General features: G+C 40.6%; 1 protein-coding gene across 1 annotated transcript in view; it reads left to right on the top strand.

Annotated features, from left to right (window-relative positions):
* Positions 1-10,230: 10,230 nt before the first annotated feature.
* Positions 10,231-22,025, top strand: part of lamb2l (laminin, beta 2-like) — a gene marked incomplete at its 5' end in the record, with an annotated part of 39,981 nt that continues 28,186 nt past the window's right edge. Inside the window, 3 exons of the mRNA XM_080030774.1 lie at positions 10,231-10,256; positions 10,832-10,911; positions 17,141-17,310. Coding sequence (XP_079886900.1) covers positions 10,231-10,256; positions 10,832-10,911; positions 17,141-17,310 — 276 coding nt within the window. The remainder of the gene's footprint in view (positions 10,257-10,831; positions 10,912-17,140; positions 17,311-22,025) is intronic.

Here is a 22,025-nt window from a genome sequence, read left to right as displayed (position 1 = left end):
TGACGAGGCCTCTGCAGGCTCAGACACACACGGTCATGTCCCTCTGATATCAATCAAGCCCTTGTTTGGCAGCTCGCTGACAAGACGCGGGCTGATTACAGCTACGTTTCATCTCTGTCTCCTTTTGCCTTTTCTTCTTCCTTCCACGAAAGTCATGTCAAGTTAATTTACCTCAGACTAATAAAGTGTCTACAGCTAGTCATTCATTTAATTAGGAGGATGTAGAGATATGGATTGTTATGAATTGGTAGTATAACTGTCGGCATGACTAGATTGATGACTTTATTTTGTTATTAAGTCTTATTACCAGCTAAAATGATCAGTATCCCTTTTACGTGTTAGCTCCTGTTAAATGTATAACCCTCAGACATTTGATATATTAATGAGTGACTGAAGTCAGTTTTTACCATTAGCCTATAATAAATTTTTCTCCCAATTGACCAAATGATCTACGAAGCCTCTGATTTAAGATCAATTTTTGTTTTACTTAAAGAGCTGCTGAAACAAACTTAACCAAAATAGCAGGCATGCCGGAGACCTCCTGCTTGAGGCTGCCCTCTTAAAATAGGGCTCGTAGTTTCTTATCAGTGAGAGTCTTGACACTGCAATCTTAAGAGTTTATCACCAACACAAGGCACCTGGCATGTATTTGGTGTCTGGTATATTTCAATGCTACACTGTAGGAGCTTCATGCTAACACATATTTAGAATGAGGGGGCTTATGTGCTCTTAACTGCTGCAGGAAAACATTCATATACACTTACATAACTGGTGTAACTTGGTGTAAAATAAAAATACTTGTGTAATGGCGCTTTTGTGTTTTTGAACCTGCATGTTAATGGTTTCGAACCCATGATGTCTCACTATCTGCAAGAGCTAACCTGGTGCAGCCAACAGAACAGCCTGACATAAAAAATGTACAAATAAACGGCCTATAGACAACGCCCTTCTTTATAAACACTGACTATATATACAGTGCATATCAATGTCTCTCCACTTTCATTTTCTGAAAAGATTTCCCTGCAGTGTAGCCTCAGCTAAACCTCTACGTGGCTTATCTGCATTGTACTGACCTTCAATCCCTGCACTTAATGCTGAGTAATACATTGAGAGCTGCTCAGTTCACCTATACATCTCTCACCTGTTGATCCTCTGGTGTTCTAGTCCAAACATGAGCGTGGTGAGTGTGTTGGATGGTGTGTGTCTGCTCTGAACTCAATCACCTTTGCTCAGTGGCTACAGTCTGGTCATGTCCTTGCATGAATTTTTTGTGTCAGGTGTGGCCCTCTGAGTTGAGTTAAAGATACATTTATCTAATGAATAGCCAACCAACCATCCATCTATCCAACCATCCATACATCTGTCCATCTATACATCTCTCTTTATTTTCTTATCTGGGGTCGGTCGTGGGCCAACATACACACTTTGAGGTGTGTGTGTGTGTGTGTGTGTGTGTGTGTGTGTGTGTGTGTGTGTGTGTTTGTCTTTGTGCTTAGCTGGCTGGACCAAGGCGTAGTCAGTCCAGCAGTAGATGGTATTAGGTGTGCTTTACTTGAGGTTTTGGTCAATGGAGGTGAAATTCACATTGCATCCCAAACTGGAAGGTTCAACCTTCTCTCTGTAAACTGTAAACAGAGAATTCTCTTTCATTGTAAGTCTTTAACTGTGGGATGAATGAATGAATGAAAGAAGTTCAAATATCCTGACAGTATTATGAGATTTCCTTTGGCTCCACAGGTGATGATCTGATGACTTATATAACAGATTAGGGGAAGTTGTTTGAAGGGAAGTGGTTTTGCTGATTGACCCTATGGTTAAAGTAGAGCCCTTTTAATTAAGGATTAGGTGCTTGGGTGGTCTGTTTACATTGAAGCAAAAATATATATTTCTTTAGATTTTTTGTATCTGTTGGAGTAGAGGACCACTCTTATAACACAAGACCCCTATGTGGAATCACTACAAACGTAATATTGAACTCAAAATACAAGTGTGCATGTATTTTCTAAGCACTTTGTAAGGCAAACAGTGCTGTGAATTTTCAGCATACTGTTTATCTATGTCGAGAATTAAGGCGCTGTTTGATAAGATGATGTTTGGCTCCATATAATGGCATGAAAACTGTGCAATTTACCCTCAGTCTAATTTAGGGAGAGACACCCATTGTGTCTTCAAGGTGTGTTACGGTAATTTACGACTGCTTTGACTCATTTTTCCGATGCAGCACACACCTGCAATCATTCATCTAGACTGGAGTATCAGAAGAACTGAGTCATCCTTATTAATGTAGACATCAACAAAGTATCCTGCTAGATCCCTACATACATAATATTTGGGATTTTTGAAATAAGTCAATAGAATAAAGCAAAATATTCATCAAATGCATTCCTTTAAACACAATTAATATTTAACTATTTAGACTTTTTTTGTTTTTTGCAATTTGTATGTAAGGACAGCATGAATAATTACCATCATTACCGCATGTACTGTACAGAGATGTTCCCTGCATTATGTGGTGAAGTGTGGTTTGCCCATCCTGGAGAGTTGCCAGCATTGCAGAGAAATATAAGCCCTAGAAGTACTTTATATGTTCTAGTTATATTTTCAGAATTATATTTAATGTTTTTTAGATATATAATGTATAAAAGCTAAATTTCACTTTTTATGAATAAAGGAACAATGGCTTCTCCCTTCTTAAGACTTTAAAATCACACAGGGAAATGAAAGGTACACTTCCTTTGACCTAACTGCTGTTGCCTGTACCAACCTATTCTTATAAATACACCTGCATCTACAAATACAGTGATATACATATACAACACAGCTGAATGCAACAAGTTCTCATCCAGTCGCGATATAGTTAATCACTAACTGAATTAGAGCAAAGGTGCATACCGAAGATACGGAAGTGTAGAAGCGATAAAAGTAAAACTGAAAGTCACACTGTGTGGAAGCTGCATAAAGTATGTAGTCTCCATCAAACAACATGTCATGAAAATGTTTCTGTATTATGCCTATTCTTTCCAGATTGGGTGAACAGTGCAACAGTATACAAAGGTGGAATTTCCCTTTCAACATTTGTTAAAGAGCATGCACTGAAAAGTATTTCAGGTCTTGGATTTCTCTTCAAGGTCCTTTGCTACTTTCTTTGGGGTTAATTGTTGCATGTAGATATGACTATAGGGTATATGGCTGCAGAGGGGCTTTTGTGTGGTAAGGCCCAAAGGCTAGTTAGAAACCAGACACCCGCTCTTCTTTGATAGTTGAGTGCATTTCACCTGCGGTTTGCTACACACTGCGGGCTTTACTAGTGGCAGTTGCTATGGACTTGAGTATATCCTAGGAGTTCTAATGCAAGAAGAATGAAAGGGCCCTTCAATTTGTGACTGTGGGGTGGGGGGATACATAACGTTGAAATGCACTGATCTGTGCTGATCTGTTTAGTTTATAGTTTTAATTTTAATTATATTCACACATAGTCATCATATCATTGAGAAATATTTTCATGGTTATCTTTACGGCAATGCAGGAGAGATCTTTCATGAAGATGGAGCTAGATTGCAAAAGTTTCAAGTTCAATTTCATCAAGCTGGTTCCAGATCAGTGCTTCCCTGCACACTACACTCAAGCTTGTGCACTTGAGCCTTCCTTCCTCTTTTTTTTTGACAGCGATGAGATATTTTTCCATAAAGTGTCATAGGTGTGCTGGGGACGACAGATCGGAAAGAACTCACACGATCTGTAATTTTAACTTGCAGGCATTATGTAAAAAATTGCAGTGTGTGTGTGTGTGTGTGTGTGTGCGCGTGCACGCCTGCGTGTTTGCGTGCAAGCGTGTGCGTGTGTGAGCCTCAGTTTCCCCTCAGGGTGCTGCAGGTAGCATGCAGCTCTAAATATATATATATTTGAGTCACCTGCCTCAAATGGAAAAGCCAACTTCCTTCCATGAGCTCATCTCAATGATCTATTCCCTTCATCCTGCCCGGCCTTGTTTTACAGTACTTTAACTACAGTGTATTCCAGCTGCAGCATATTGACAGTGTGTTCCTGTATAGCTTAGCCTGAAGCCCCGCCATTTGATGTGTACACAAACTAAGACACACACAGAGTCGGGCTTATCGTGTTATTGTGTTCAAGGATATGGGAGCCTGGGATTGTTTGGACTAGTGTCTCAAGGTTTCTTGGATTTGTCTGGGCCGCTGAAACAGGAGTTATAGCGGTGGCTCCCAACATTCTTATCGCGTAGTGATTGTGTGTGTGTGTGTGTGTGTGTGTGTGTGTGTGTGTGTGTGTGTGTGTGTGTGTGTGTGTGTGTTCACGTCAAAGTATTTTGCTCAAGGTCTTGGCTAACATGCACAGTCTCACTTTCTCTCCTCAGTGCAGTGGTGTTTTTTTTTTTTCAGTCTTTCCCCCTTGGATGGAGACACAGTGGCAGGGCATTTGGGGGCGGAAGGATGTTTTGAGCATTCTCAATGTCACCCTGCCGGGACATTTCAAATATGTGTGTTTCTGTATGTCAACGGCGCTTTGGGCCAAAGTACAAAACTACAGTTTGCACACGTCGAAGAATAGGAAAAATGTCCGACTAGTTGACAAATTCAGCTTTCTCCAGATTTAGGAAAATAATTTTTTTTTAACATACCATTAAGCCAAAAAGATGTAGATCAGCTTTGCTTTCTTCATTGGTGACATCTTCATCCCTCATGTGGTTAAAATCGTGTAGTTTAAATCAAGGTGTGGTGACATAATCGGGTATGCACAATTAAAGTATAGGCCTTACTTTACTCTGTGTGAATCAATGTGGATATAGCATACGCCTATTAGGGTTAAGATGCTTTACTGACACGCGTGTGACTGATAAGAGTTATTTCTAAAGTTAGACGGCTGCTCTCCTCTCACTTTAATACGCTGCACTGCACCGGCAGACAGACGTTTAGTTAGCACTTTTTTCAAGCAAAGTTCGGCCAGGCATTACTACAGCAACTTGCTCCGGGCCAGTGCACCTTATCAGTCATCAAATTAGCAGTGAAAAATCGGATATTCATTTTTTAGCTTTTTATTTACAGTATTTGGCCCCCCTCTGCAACAGTACAAAGCTGACTTATGCTACAGTGACGTCTCCCCGGAAACAGACTAACTATGCATAATGTAGGCTACCTCATACAACCCCACTTTTAAAAATACTGAACCATCCCTTTAAGTAAATCATCTCTCTGGTTGATTCCTGCAGCGTGTGCATTTAGCTGTCTGGCCTGGTTGAACTTGTACCAGTAGCTATTAGCTGGCCCTCTCTCTCTCTCTCTCTGGTAGCAGTGTGACATGTTGAATCAGCCTCTCTATCCCTTCCTTCAGCACAGGTCAAAGGTCACATCAATAGAGAGCTATGAATCTGAAGGCAGCTTTGTTCTCTGCTATAGTTTTTGTTGTATTTGTCTGGCCTGAATCACACACATGCATGCGTACAACACACTCACACACACACATTGACAGGCCCAGACATGCACCTTTCCTATACTCCGGTCCTTTTCACAATCTAGCCATAGCACCAGTTTTGAATGTTTGCATATACCGTTTGAATTTAGTTGACCTCCAATGCCACGAAGCAATTGATGTGTCACGTCCCTTTGTTCTTTAGTCCAATTAGAGTTAAGAAAAGGATGAAACGGCAAGAAATCCACTTGCAGAACCAAATTGCTCAAGTGAAATGAAATGTGTTTTGTCATTTGTTTTTCTTGTTTGCACATTACAGGCTCACACACTTCAACCATTAGAATATGTAGTTAACACTAAAGTTAAATGAAAAGATTGATATACATTCTCATGTCCTATTTAATATACTTAATGTGAAGCTGTGTCTAGGTAGCTTAGTTTAGCACACAATTGGTGGGAAACAGCAAGCATGGCTTTTCCTACAAAATCTGCCCACCAGCCCCTTTTAGACACCAAACTTCTAAAGCTCAGTTATTACACAAAATCATGTTTGAAATGATATCCAAAATTATTACATTTCAAAACTAAGTCATTGTTGTTTTGGTTTGGGTTCATTGTAATGAGTTTTAGACGTAATGAGAGTTTGATTTTTTTAATAGAAGGATAGAGTCAGTTTTTGTGCAGCATCAAGGTGAAGGCTCCTAACATCAGCATCATAGTTGTCTTAGGGTGTATTCACACTGGGAAGGTCCGCTAGTTCACTTGCTTTGGTCCAGACCAAATAGAGTTTAGATTTTTTTCTTTTGGTGTGGTCCACTTTCATATTGCCCCTTTTGCAAGTGAACCAGCATTACGAAGCAAAACCACACGTGATCTGAGGTCATTCATTCATTGGACAGACGTTCTGGGGTGGAGAGAAGCAGGAAGCACGAAGTGAAAACTGCGAAATATATAACTGATACGATATGGGGTTAAGAATAATAAATAAATATATATACCTACATCTAGCCTATAAATAAAATAAAAAAACATAAAATTATTGTTGTTTCATATGGTTATAATATGTAGGCCTGTGTCAATGATGTGGCTTGTAGCCTACGATGTGAAACATAATATGTACTGTATTTTTGCTGCTGGACGCGCGGCTCGCGAGGAAATAGGCTCATGCTGACACACAGCTGATATAGCCGTGTGTCAGCTTTGTGTGAGTTTGGCGCAGCTCTGCTCCAAACTGACACGGGGATAGTATTGACGGTCCCGTAACATGGGAAGCAAAATAAAAACACGCACTTCATACAAAGCGCAGCGTGAACCTGTTGACACTGTGCGGGAGACGCTCCCCTCTCCTTCATCTGATCGCTGAACACATCAGCATGTTTACACGTCCTGTCTATCAAATGTAATATATTTGCTCGGGCTCCCGGTCAAACCACAACTAATCTTCCCAACAACGGCAACACTTTCCCATAATGTGAAGCTGACGGTGATTTATTAAAAAAGACAGGCACAGTGCTTCCTGCAATTGGGTCGGATCGAGTCCGGACAAATTCACACCACAAACGAACTGCAGCAGAGTGCGTATGGAACCGCATCGAGACTACCTCTTCAGCTGGGTCTCGGACCGCTTGTTTGGTCCGCCCCCGAGTGCGATTGCTGTATTCACACATGTCTGAAAGATGCGCACCGAAGGTGGAAGTGCACCTGAGTTCGTTTCAACCGAACTAAACACGGCATGTGTGAATACACCCTTACAGAATGATTTGAATCTTCTCATCTGACTCTCGGCCAGAAATCAAATGCATTTCCCAAAATGCAAACGTTATCATTAAAAGCTCAAATGTGTCGCCTTTGGACTATCATATTAATTCAAATAACTGAGTCAAATAATAAATAATAATTAATATTTTCAATGAGGAAAGTAGTGAAACACTTTTGTACTCCTCCTGAAAGTTTTTGCATTGCAGTGTGTAGAACATTTCTCATACGACTATCTATTGAACACATTTGGTTCGGGTGCAGAGAGCAAGTTGAAGTTACATTTTCATTTGTTGGTCAGCCACTCTATGCCACGGAAGTGGTGTTATGTGGTGGTGCTGCACTGTGGCCTAGTTTACCCCACAACTTCTTCCATCCTCCCCTCTCTCTCTCTCTCTCTCTCCCTCTCTCTCAGTGTCCAGATAAAAAAAAGGGCTTGTACATTCCAAAGGCCTGGAGACCAGTTCCCCTCTTTTCAGCCAGTGGCCCACAGAGTGACAGAGGAATTAGAATAAGAATAGCTGTCCATTCACCCCCAGTGCCCCAGTGCCGATCTGAAGGGAGCGAGGGAGGGCCAAACGGAGGGAGGAGAGGAATGAAGAGGGGGTGTCCCACACACACACACACACACACACACACACACACACACTGCTTCCCCATTGGCCGGCGGCGTTCCCTCTGTTTTTACATCGCTGCCGTCAGTTGTGCTTTCAAGTTTGTTTTACACATTGTGGCGGCACATACACACACACACACACACACACCACACATGTGCATGCACGCGTAAATACACACATTGGGGTCCAGGGTCTTCACACGTGCACACACTCGGATAACGGGAATTTGAAATTGGTCTAACTCGGGCCAGGGTGAGCAGTGGTGGTGGCCACGCAGTGCAGAGGAGAGTGAGGTGACCTGTGGCTGTGTGTGAGTATGAAGCTAGAATCATACATTTTCTGCTTTGATCATGGATATTATACTGTTACTGCATTTCTTATTCATGTGTAATAATATCAGGGCTACTGTAGGTCTTTTCATATGCTCTTGTGTTTTGGGTGGTTTACGCTCTGTGAAGAATTTAGTTCTTAACTTTATGATCTTGTGCTGTCATCAGTTCTATAGGTCGCCTGTGGCTAAGCAGTCAACTCTTTTAACTATGGAGCTGTTAAAATGTAACAGTGGTGTTGTAGTTTCATAGTGCAGCAGGTGGCTTTTCAGTCCTTTAGCAGATTGTTCATGGACTACTTTACAGCTCACTTAAGAAAAATGTCAGTATCACTGTGGTAATTGTAGCTTTCATTTGTCATAATTTTTTCTCTTTCTATGGACCTTTTTGAATCTCAGTGTAATGTAGGCCTAGTATGTAATGTTCTTGTTCTTGTTTAAAGGTCACATTTAATGCTTATTTTCATGTTGAAAATATATACAAGAAACTCTAGTGCCATTGCTGTATCTGACCGGGGGTTTTGAACTCAGGTTTTCAGAGAGGTAGAGATGGAGGAGAAGATAGAGGGCTGCTTTTTCTCATGCATTGGGAGAATGTGGACACACCAAGGACACATATTACTGTAATGTTGAAAAACCATGAAAAAGTGCATTTTGCATACTTGGCGACCTTTAAATAATTTGTCCGTCGCTTCATCACTAGAGCTCTTCAGTGGCAAAGAGGCTCCAGAATCTTTCGACATATATTGGAGACATGCACACTATAACTTGTGTTGACATTGAGGGGCCATAGTCTGTAGTAGTAAAAGAACGGTTGGGTTAACCAGCTCACCTTATCTCAACGTCTGACGGGTGGGAAGGCCGGAGCTATCACCACTCCATTCGAAAGCAAAATATCAATTTCAACACAAGCTGTATTATTTTAATTTTATCTATTTTATATTTTATTTAGAGAACATATTTTCTTTCAATCTTGAATCTGTTACACCTTTTATTTTGTATGTGCTTAATGTCTCATAGCTTGTGTCTCCTCTGCCCTTCCCTCACGGTCAATACGTATTGTATAATGAGACTGTGTTCCTAACTTGCATGGTGTTATTTACAGCAGTTGTAGATTAACAGCCTTGTCCAATGAGTTGGGGAATGTGAGCATTGGAGTGTACATTTAAGATAACTTGAACTATCTATCATGCTACATTCAACACACAACAAGTGAAATACACCTAAACAAAGGATAGGCCAAGAGGATTGTATTGGCAGACACAAATGTACAATTCCCTGTTAAGAAAAATGAAGCATTCTCAGTTATTTCATCTTTCAGGGGAAAATCATATCGTGCTTAAAGGTGGAGTCAGCAATGCTGGACAACAGCTTGTGGTGAAAATCCCCTTTTGTCAAATTCAGTGAATGTCTCCTCATTAACTTTTCCGTAAAAATCCAACGTTAATACACAGCCTAATAAAGGGGCCAACGTAGATAGCTACATGCCCCTGATTGTCTCAACTCAATCCAAACCCTTGTTACTCTAACCCTTGAACTTTACTAATAAAAGCATCATTTTGGTTAAAGCTTCTTAGTCTAGAATTCTAACACCAGCCACTACTGCAGGCAAAATCATTTTAATATTAGTTCCTTAAAGCAAATAAGGCTTTTATCAACTGCTTTGACTATCTGACTGTGGTAGAGTGTTATAAGTTTAATAGAAGAGACGAAGGGTCAAATCCACTAAAGGATTGCACTGTGGCTGCTGAACCTGTGCACATGAGAGAAAAAGATGGTGTCCAAGTCACAAAGCAAGCACAAAGGGTGACATGATGCAAACTGCACTCAAACTGCACTGCCAATTAGACAGCGCCTTGGGAGCACCTGTTCCATTAGCATATACGTTAATTAGGGAATATTCGGAAATAAAGGGCCCCCTTCCTATGCAAATAAGATGAATTCACAATGACATTGCCACAGGCAGTTATACTGGTGTTATTTACTGCTGTTGAGACCCTTGTATTAAACCGGCATTATTTCTCTCTGTCTCTTAATCTCCCTGTCTCTCTCTCTTAAAATTTTGTGAGCTTTAAATGATATTGAATAGATATTGAGTTATATATGGGGCACAACTCAGTCAAGGGCCAGTGAGTTGTGTACTTCTATCGAATTTTGGAATTAAACCGTTCTGATGGAGCTCAGGATTATTCAATAAGTGCTGCTCTATTACAAACAATTGCATCATATCAATCTGTGATATGTGTGTAACAGCTCACCTCTGTGGATGTTAGGCAGATTATTAAACATTCATCACCATCAAATTCTGTCTGATCGTCTTAATGAAGCATCCGCGGCGACGTGTATAAAAGCGAACAGTGCTGCCTGAAATGGTGCCACCTGAAACACTGGAAAGAGATCCGCTTACTCACTTAAACGCAAAAGGAGGGTAACTTACACTCAGCTGCCAAACTATTTGGGTGTGTTAGCTCCAGCTTATATGGGTAAATTCTTCTGTGTACTGTATATGGTGCTAAAACGGGCAGATTGCAGGTGCTCATTCTCTGCAAATAATGGAACTATAAGCGTGTGCAATCCATTCTTTGTGGCTCTGGCCCTAAGTGTATGCCTTTGTGATATTTAGCTATGTAAATAACATTTACTGTATATGCTCTATTGATTTGGTTATATTGATTCTCAAATGATTTGTGTCTGTTTGTTACAGCCAGAGAGACAGCCTGGTGTCCATGCGTCCAGGCATCCTGATGCCCATCATGGCTTCATATCTGAGCCTCCTCGTGCTAGGTGAGTAAAGGTTATGGATCACTTTTGACTGGTTTGATTGTGGTGTGAAAGCTAAGCAGTCCAACTACAGAATTATGTGATAGTAGACATTGTGGTTTTAGCGTGGATTCAAAAGTTGAACTGCTATTAAAAGCTGACCTGCTGATCGTGAAACAACTATAAAGCCATCTGTGTTAGTGATCCACATAATATAGCAGGCTTAATTAGTTACCCCTGTAACATATACAGTATGGGCATCAGCACATGGCTGTTGGGACTTTCCCTGATCAATCATAAATGTGAAAATACCGATTGTTTACTGCAGCTTCTCAATAAAAGTTAGTGTACTACAGTAAATTCGTACATATATGGTAAAAATATTTACCTGTCATTCAATATTTATTATTTTACCTCATTATTTATTAGTCCATGTCACATTTAGAATCAGGTTTAATTTGCCAAGTATGTGTTCATACACAACAGACTTGCCTTTGTATTTGGTGGATAACAATAAACACAGTAGTACAAAAGTAGAACTTTAAGCTATACAGCTGATGCTCTTAAGGTGCTGGGTGATGATGGACTCCAAAGTGTGGACTGGGGAGTCCCATGTGAATGTTGGGGTGGGTGGGGCTGGGCTCCTTCATACCTCCACAGAAGGAGTGCTGATTGATTCCAAGTCCTGCTAGTGTTCCCCTTAGCTTTACATTCAACAATGGAGTCAGGTACAGTCCGTTTGGAGAGCTTGTCCTGCAGCAGACCTGTATAAAAGGTGAAGCTAAAATGTACAAACAAGGATCCTGGCATAGGTTCATGAAGAGTCCAGGCACTGGAAGATTAACTGGAGGGTCATGTTGACTGCATCGTCTGCAAACCTGCTGACTATGTAGGAGAAGTGCAGGCGGTCCAGGAGGGGGTCTGTTATGGATTTAAGGTGGGACAGGACAAGGCCCTCTAAAGACTTCATTACTACAGCGGTCAGGACGGCAGGTCTGTAGTCAGAGGTCCAGGGACAAGGATGATTGTAGAGATTTTGAGGCAGACTGGTAGATGGCATGTCTCCAGTGATGTGATACAGATGTTGATGGACACCTTAGAAAATTGTCTGCAAAGTGCTTTGTGGCGGTTCTGTTGAACAGCCCATTAATGTCTAAGCTAATATGTTGGGTTGGCCACTTGTCTTTATAGAAAGAGTGATATAATTGACGATTCACCTAATACCAACTTCCATGTAACATCTCAAAATGATCTCAAAATGAAAAAGAACATACAGTTATATTGGCTATATATCAGATAAGCAGAACCATCCAAATCAATGCTCCCATCGCCATGAACCCAGGTTTATTAGGTCAACCTGTACGATTGGGAAACTGTGAGAATCTAGGGTATTTGTGGAATGTGTAGTGAATGATGGGCTACTGACAGCAGCACTGGATCACCGAGGCAGAGAGCGCTTCTCAGGATTAATTGGTGACTGAGTGGCATTTAAAAAAGGGCCACACACACACAGAGTGAATAGCCATTGTTAAATGTGTTATGTTGTTTTTAAAGAGACGTAACAGAGGTTTTTGTGAAAGGTAAAGATGAATTCCTTTCTTTTACTTTAGCAATCCACACATTGAGACTGAGTTGGTTCGTTATACGGTTTTCCCCAGCTTGCCTACACACAGGTATCTGGGTCAGGCTTTTTGTCAATTATTAACTGGAAGACGACTTGATTCATGTGTGTAACAGGGCGGAAAGTTAGCATGACTTGGCTTAAGACCTGCGATACAAATGAATGAATTAGTGAAAAGTACCCCGATTATTATTTTTTGAGACTTAGTAATGATTTGGATTTGTTATTTTTAGATGAGAATTGAGAGAATGTTTACTTTTATGTGTTCTTGCTCAGACCAAGACCAAGATATTGGCAGAGATGAACACTCAGGCCAGGATGGCAATTCACCTCCTCCCTCTGACCTGCTCTGAAAGATTCACCTGACCAGTGCAGTGGCTGACTTTTTAAAATCTTTATTGGGTATTCCTGAAGTGTTTACTGACTGATAGTTTATTTTTCACAGTGGGTAACATATATGCAAAAACCCCTGTAACAAATACAGGGGGTTAAGGTAAATTAAGTCCTGATAAGATAAAAACAAGCTAGGAATAGATTTAAGTAGGACTTCAAATGACTTGAGATGAACGTAATAGTTTAGTACACTTTAATGTGCTCATCTTGATTCATTATTGCTACAGCATACTGTTCTGAGTCAGATGATAACGGCTGTCACATAGTGTTTGAGATGCTACATCAACATTAACATTAAAACATAGCCATGAATGATTGTAACCATATCTGAACAGTCAAATGAAACAATGCCATCTGCAAAAGGGGCAATTTAATCAACACAAACTGTCCATTATCCAGCCTTCTCACTGTTTGTGTGAGAAGGTGCAGAGGTTGGGCATGTGCTTGCATTCGCTGGTTTGTCAGACCACCACACTGACACCTGGAATGTTTTCTGTAATGTAACATTTTCCCCTCTGTCCTTGCATTCCTGCCATACTGCTGTATACAGGAGGGAGATGATGCCCCAGGGTGTGTTGACGTGGGTCCCTTCCCATTTGTGTAACTTCTGTATGTGTGTGTGTGTGTGTGCGTGTGTGTGTGTGCGTGTGTGTGTGTGTATTTTGCCACGTGCTACACTCTAATCATACATTAGTAAACCAGCTGGTGTCAAACAACATCTGTACAACTGTCCCACTTCTATATCTCAGCCTTGCTCTCTGTTTGACATTCCATAGTTTTTGCGGGATAAAGAACACAGTATCTCTTATTATGAGGGTTGCTGGTTGCTGCTGTTTCAATATGTTCCTCTGTTTTTTTGGTTGGAACCAGTGTTTCATTTCAAAGTGAGGACATTTTATTGCTTACTGTGAAATGTAGTTTTCCCTGTGGCGTCTTTTTCATCTTAAAATATATAAATGGTAAATGGACTGCACTTATAGCGATTTTTCCCAAAACCCTTTACATTGTTTGCCTATCATTCACCCATTCCATGATAGATAAATAACGCAATATATGTTGAAAAATAACCTGCAAGGGAAAAAAAAACTACACCTCTTAAAGTTTCATTTTGGAAGAGCCTTGATGAATGGCATTTCAGGCATATGATCAGTAGGTTTTAAAACATATCTCACCAGCACTCGTAGTTGCAACATGCACTGACATATACACAATGTATGAAAATGCAGTAACAAATGCATTTACAGGCAAAAGAAGCAACAACAACACTGAAACTACATACAGTGTGCTGGCATGCACCTCTAAAGTATTGCAATGCAAATATGCACATCCACATTGTGATGCTCTCCATGCTAGTTGGGACAGGTAAAAAACCAAGTTAAAGGATATGTTTCCATGCAGCCAACACAGAGAGGGGGATGTACACAGCTCAGATGCCAGAATCTCTTCCCTAACATGTGAGTGTGTGTGTGCCTAAATGATGGCTTTGCCGGGCAGTTATCAGCACAAACACTATTGTTTTCTGTGACAGCACAGTGTGACAGATTGGAGAAAGAAAGCATTAAAACAAAGATCTTGTGTTAATGGCATATATTATAGTAGTGGCATTCCATTCCTGTGTGGTCTATTTCAAAAAGATCAACCACAGTCATTCATTAAAACTGAAGGTAGATTATGACTATTAAGGGTTACATGCCTAGACACGGTGTCTGGAGACTGGAGAATGTCATAACACATTTGAATGTGACTTATGTACACTCTCTCTCTCTCTAACATAGGTTATCCCATTGTATACCACTGTGGTAAACTGTAATACAGAAACAAACCAGCGAAGAATTTGAAATGAAATGCTATTGGTTTGATTTAATAAAGTCATTGTGTCAAACTTTTCTGCATTCAAATAGTTTGGACCTTGACAGTGTGTTAGCCTTGAAGAAAATACTATCACATCAGAAACATCAATTAGTTCTTTCAAGGAAACTGTGATTATGGTCCCTGGTAGGATGTTCTATTTATTTTTAGATTAAGAAAAATAAGGTAAAAATGAATGATATATGAAATAAATTAATTAAAGAGTTTTATTTATTATTATTATTATTTTCTTTTTTTTAATAACTTTGGCTCCTGACTTAAGAAACAAGTTATTTTGGAGACACATTTTGCACAGGACCAGTAACTTGAAATGTGTTCATGCTGTGTCAAGACACTGTGAAAATTCAAAATGTCTTAACTTAACTACAATCAAAAGGTAGATGTAATACAGTACATACACTGTTGTTTCTTTGTTGAGGGCTGGAAGATTTGCATGTATTTCATAGTGGCTGGTTTAAGGGATGTTATCTGAGCAGTGAGTGAGCCCATTTAGTGATGTCATAGCTGTAAAGTCCGGTCAGGTGAAACTCAGTTACAGCTCTCAAGTCAGTTTCTATGTTTCTGTGTTCTTCATTCATCTAGTCATCTTGGTATTGAAAGACTGCCCTGTGTGTTTTGTTTGGCCAGGGTGTGTTTGATCCTTATCTACAGTCCAAAGGTTTGCCTTCTTACCCATTTTATGGGAATTCTTCATGTAAAAACCAAACATTTCACATCTAACCCGTCCTATATAGTATGTGTCATCTTATTGTAATCCTTCTGTACATTTGCAACATATAATATATCCATGCAGTAGAATAACATTATAGGCTGATTTTGTGTAGTATTTTCTGTCAGGTCTATAAGTCACATTGCGAACAGTGGCAGCGAAGCATTGTTAATCACAGGAATTCAGAAAATCTGCCTCTGTTTAATATTTTACTTGAACTGGAGCCAGGACATTTATACACACATTGAGTGTGTGTCTCTGTGTGTGTGTGTGTGTGTCTGTGTGTGTATTGCATCTTTCCTTGTATGTCTGAAGAAGTTCAATGACTGAAAGCTTGTGCATATACTTAAATAATGAGCAGGTTCTAATAATGTGCAATTTGATTTGGTGAAAACATGAATGAACACTTGGCCTTGAGTGAAGCAGTGAGGTGCTAAGTCACACTGGTTGCGCTGCATTGGGCAGCTGCATTACTGTGTAATCCAGTGGGAACATCAGACTGAGCCCCTGGGCATGCTCAGATCAATTTCACTTGATAAACACAAGATTACATATCCCTCATTAACTATTGTACATATCCTCCATTATGAAACACTAGCAGCTGCTTTCATGGTTTCATATTATACTGCACATATTACAGTAATGTGACAGAGTGGTACATACTGTAGCTAAATGAGTGTTTAGGAGAAATCCACCATCATAGTGTGTTTGATGCAGATATGCAGAGGTTGCTTATGATTCCATGTTTTTCCCCATCCTGCCTCAACATGTTGCAGCTACCCTGATGTTTTTCTAAAGATCAACAGGATGAAAGGCCTTCAGATATCTCTGTCATCATCTCTCACCCCTATCACGTACTGTAGTAGTGCACTGCCGATTATGGAGCCTGTGTTTTCTTAGGCATGATACACATTTCCTTTTATTGTCACGTGTCCCATACACATACAATGTGACCACGCCCTTTCTTAAACACTAGCCAGGCCCATATGAACACATTTTCTTGCTAATTATTGAGGTATACAGTACATCCTAGTGGTTACATAACTTCCTGCTTCCTAAAATATGTATCTTTTTTCTGTCTGCACAGTCTTCTAATGCAGTTAGATCAGTGCTAGTATGGTTTCATATTCTTTTAAATTCTGTAAATCACGGGCTATGGTCTGCGTGTCTACAAATGGTTATACCTTGATATAAATATTCGGGCTGACCTGAACTTACGTGTTCAATAATTAGAATATGTGTGGGGCGCTCGCTGTGTAATGGTATTTATTTATTTACTCTATAGTACTTATTCTTCGTCCAACAGGTGCATTTCCCCAGGAAACCTATAAAAATACATGTGCCTGTTAAGTATGTCCGTTCTGTGCTACTGTAGAAACTTGTCAGTGCAACATGTAGGCTGACCCTTTCTCATGTAGATATTAAAAGCAGCATAATAAGAAAATAAAAGAAACAACAACTTTAATTTTCAAGGGATTATACACTAATTAAAACAAACATGATTAATATTATATTCAATTTCCACCAATTCTGTTCTGAAATGCCAATACATTCCACACACTGCTGCTTTAAGTTCTGGGGTTGAGAACCTTGTCCGCTACTGCAAATAAATGACTGTCTTCTTTGTTTTTGTTCTACCTTCTTCCCCTCTCCGTATGCAGCGGTCAGTGTGTGTGGACAGGAGCTCCCTTCAGGTCCTCATGGCTGCACCGATGGAAGCTGTTACCCCGCCACGGGAAACCTTCTGATCGGGCGAGCCGTCAACCTCACCGCCACCTCTACCTGTGGCCTGGTTGGGCCCGAGAGCTACTGCATTGTCAGCCATCTGCAGGTCAGTGACACACATGAACACCCACAGTCAAGGTCAAATAGAAAGAATGTTCTGTGCTCTTTGGATACTAGGGCGCTATTCTTTTTTCTTACTTGCAGCGGATTGGCGGCCGCGAAACTTTGATGGATGTGGCCCTTAATGTTCATTCAATTGATTAGACTTGAACATAGGGACTTGAAGAAAAAACTATTACGTGTGCTGTGGATTCAGATAGATTTTTCTGCATTTTCCCTCGCTGCAATAATGAAAGTAAAACTCTTAAAAGTTTGTCATGTAAACCCCTACCTGGCCATTCTATATACAGCGGCCACCCCTCCCCCCTCCTCACAGCCTGTAGTCAATGTAAAAGAGAATACGTTTTGGATTCTTTGTTCTCCCTTTCATTCATTCATCCATCCATCCATCTTCACCCCTCAGTTTCCACACCTCCATCTTCATTTGTTCATCTGTCCGTTTGTTTGCTTCCATAGACCAAGGCCACCCAATGGTACACTGGCCTTTCAAAGTCAGCCACACCTTAGTCACACACAAACGCACGCATTCACACACACACGCACGCACACACACACACACACACACACACACACACACACACACACACACGCACACACGCACACGCACACTCCTCTCTCTTTCTCTTTGTCTCTGTCTGGCATTGCTGTTTTCACCTTGCTTGGCTCTCTTTTTTTACTATTAACTTTGTCAAAAAGATCTTTCTCAATCTATAATAATATTGCCGCCTTCCCTCATGTACACTCTCATTTTCAGGCTAGTGAGGCAACACCAGATCACAGGTAGTTTACACACTTTATATGATGACTGTTTAACCCATTGATGACTATGGCAATCTAGGATGCATGTCCTTAATGCCTGAGGGTTTTCTGAAAAAATAGTACGAATTGTCAAGTCTACCAAAACCTTAATATCTAAGCCTGTGTAGCACATAGAAACATGAAATAAAATACATTTAAAAGTTAAGATTCACAGGTTTCATTTAAACATGCTCCCTTAGCGCTTACAAACCAAAAAACATTTCTAAAAATCGTCAAAATTAGATGAATTAGAAAATTATTAAATATTGTTAATAAATAGATGCAATGTGTTGTGTGATTTTCGTCAGTAGTCTATAGTAGACCTTGATTCTGCGCACCAAACGCCACTAACTGTTCTGTCGCCGACATAGCCGGCGTATTTTTATTATTATTTTGTTTTATTTTTTTATTTTCTATTTTTTTGATTGACGTTATTTTCGGCAAACCACACAACTTTTGGGTGGTCACGTGGTCTTAAAAAAATCAACAAAACCCACCTCGTGTATTTGAACCAATGACGGTGCATTCTATGCTGGGAATGCCATGAAAAATAGATAAAGTAATAATGCTGCGCGACGCAGCATCAGGCAGGAGAGCCAATGTGGCATCGCGCAGCAGCCGTCATCAATGGGTTAATACAGAGAATGAGGCCGACATTTAAAACAAATTTCCCTTTAAATACACTAAATTGAAATACAGATATTTTTGTGAAATAAACAGACACATATCCAGCCCTATTGAGATAGTTGGTTGGTTATACACCTATAGTTCACTACTAACAACAAAATGCTGTCCCAGTTTGTACCTCACCTATGTAGTATGCAGCTCTCTCTTGTTACCATATCCGCCCATACTTGTAATCAATCCCAACCTGTTTGACATCATGATGACAACAGTCGCCTCTCTAGCATCCGCACTATACATGTGTTCCTGTGCGTCAACATGTATGTGCCTGTTATTTCCATTACCTCAGGGCAGGGATTATTCAACAGTGTCGACTTCCCAGGTGAACATGATTGACATTCTCTTATTGGGGGTGAGGCCCTTTACCACGGTAAGGGGCGGGATATGGTGACAGCCCGTTGTACCATAAATCCAGGTGTAGTAGACCATTGCTATTTCAAAAGCTACTTGAGGGGGCCCATAGTATTTAGTTCTAGAAATGCATCAATCATTTGTGTTTGGCATATGTTGTCATAGGTAGTGTTTTTGTGTTGTTTTTGCACGGTTGTTTTGCCAAGTGAAGCAGTGAGTTTAGGGAAGCCAAGCGTGTGTTGGACCCTTTAAAGGGGCCCTGGTTTGGCCCCCTACACCCCTACCTGGTCCATATGAACTAGAGAGGTAATTTTAGACAAGCTCCCATAGCAACAGACAGGAACCAGACAGGTGAAGAAGGACTGGAAAAAACAAGTGATTGAACAAACAGAAAAAAGGCTGATGGCAAAGGCACAGCATGGAGAAAAGAGCATGTCAGATAGTAGCAGGGAAATATCAGTTCCAGAGTTGCTATATGTATATATCACACTCAAAAATAGAAGTATGAGTGTGTACCTGAAAGGGTACAAATGCTTGTCGGAGGAGAGGTTCCCTTATGAAAGACAGTTGTGTTCGCTTCAGTTCAGTTACATTCGTGTCTCATGTTTCACTTTGTGCTGAGACTAACCATCCTAAATGCAGTTCTGAAATTATGATAATAAAAAAAAAATCATTATTTGTTTTGTTAAGGCTATAAATAGCTTAAAGATGCTATGAGGAACTTTTTTTAAATAATTCTAAAGCAGTCTAATTTACCCTCTGATGATCATAAATGACATGTAACAGCAAACCCTTAAGATAGTCAAAAGGTGATATTGTATACTTAAGGGAACATACTTCAAAAGTGAGTACCTATAAGTACAGAAATGTTCTTTTCTCTTACCTACATTTTTTGAGTGTGTAGGTAGGTGGAAAAAGAAACCAAATAAGAGGGGCGGGGTCACCTATACACCATTATCATGTGACAAAGAGGTATTTTCAAACCAAACATGAGACTTACATCAGTGTGTTGTTGGGACAGAAAGCCTTGTCGTTGAGCTGAGCAGCCTTGACTAATGGGAGATAGATGTTAGCTGAGGGAGAGGAGGGAGGGAGAGACTTAGAACACACACACACATTCAGACCAGCTCAAGCTTTACACATCCTTAGAGAGGAAGACTAAACGGAATCAGTTATTTTATCTGGACAATAGCTAAACGCTTCTTTTTTGTTGTTGTTGCTATTGGACCTTAATTACCATAACCACTATACAGCTTCAGTGACCAGAATGGCTCTTCAGTAGTGTCACATAGCATTTAGATGGATGGTGGACTACTGACTGTGCAGGAAAAAAGAATGTCCTTTTAAACAACCGGGGGGTTTAAGGTGAGGGGTGATGGGTGAGATTTATGCTGGGATTTGGGAAGGTATAAATGTGCACACGTGGTGTCGCACACACACACACACACACACACACACACACACACACACACACACACACATCCCCATCCCCCCCTCCCCCCCCCCCCCACACACACATATCTACATACATTCCCACACTCATGTACAAACACACACACCACTTCCAGCACCACGCTTTTGGAATTCCTCTTGGGTCCTCAGCCCACGTTGTTGTCGACGTCTTTTAATCACCGTTGACAACAACCTAATTAAGAAGTGCTGCCCTGGAATCCACTCTTTCTCTCTGTGCCAATGTACCCTCCTCATGTGCCCGTTTGGCCCCCTCTGTTTCCCCCTCTAGCACGGCCCCCCCTCTCTCACTGCATCTCTCTCTCATTCTCATGCTGTGCTGTTGGAGAGCCTCTTCTCTCACCTATACACCTTCCTGTCTTAAGTTCTCTGGAACACTCCTTTATTGAAGCGCTAGCTCTTGGCCTTGGTCCCCAAATTCCTGTATCTTTCCCATGCCCTCTTCTTTCTCTTCTTCTGGCTTTCGCATTGTCAGCTTATTACCAGTCAACTGCCTCCATTCATGTCAGCGCATCACATTGATTTCTCTCACAGCTGATCTGCTGTAAGCCCACCATGAGGTTGAGATTTTGGTTCTTTTAGCTAAACATCTCGACAACTGTTAAATGGATTGAAATTTGGTATTCAAAGTCTGTTTAGGTTGAATTATAATAACTTTATTTACTTTACTTATATACAGTATATTAACAGCTGCTTGATTGTTTGGCCGCATGTTATACAGACATGTGTGTTCCAATGCGGATGAAGCCTGTTAACTTAGGTGACTTTTCCTCTCGTGGCCAATGCGGTTTTTCATTCTTGGCTTTTTGGTGAAATGTCTGAACAACTATTGGATGGATTCTCACCTGCCACCTCTCTCTCCCCCTCTCTGTCTTCCTCCCCCTCTTCCTTGGAGCGTTCTTAGTTCCCTAGTGGAAACACACTCCTGTCTGCTCTGGCTGTGGTCCCATTCACCATGGTATTGGATTCACAGTATTTCAGCTTGACAGATGATAAAAGCCCTTATCTGAAGGCACTCCCACTGCACCACATGTACAACACAACACATGTTGAGACAAAACGAAATCAAGCAACATATCATTGATTGATCCATTTCACAATAAGCACTGTAGATGTTTGTTAGAACCTTAACTTATAATCATGTGTGTGTTAACTGTAAATCTAAAAGGGCTGACATTTAAAAACTCTGCATGCCCGCTAATCATTTTATCGCGACTCAAATTTTTATTTGTTCACCTTCATATCTACATTACATTACAAGCCGTTTAGCAGACACTTTTATCCAACACTTACAGGTAGGCAATTAGCATTAAGTGTCTTGCCTAAGGAACCTCACTGGACTTGCCACACCCTGACCGGGAATTGAACCCTGGTTTCCCATATCAAACTCAATGGTGT

This window comes from Ammodytes marinus, assembly GCF_949987685.1.
Source record: "Ammodytes marinus genome assembly, chromosome: 7".
Taxonomy (NCBI): domain Eukaryota; kingdom Metazoa; phylum Chordata; class Actinopteri; order Uranoscopiformes; family Ammodytidae; genus Ammodytes; species Ammodytes marinus.
Note: the sequence above shows the minus strand (reverse complement) of the source record. Positions and strands in the feature narration are given on the sequence as shown.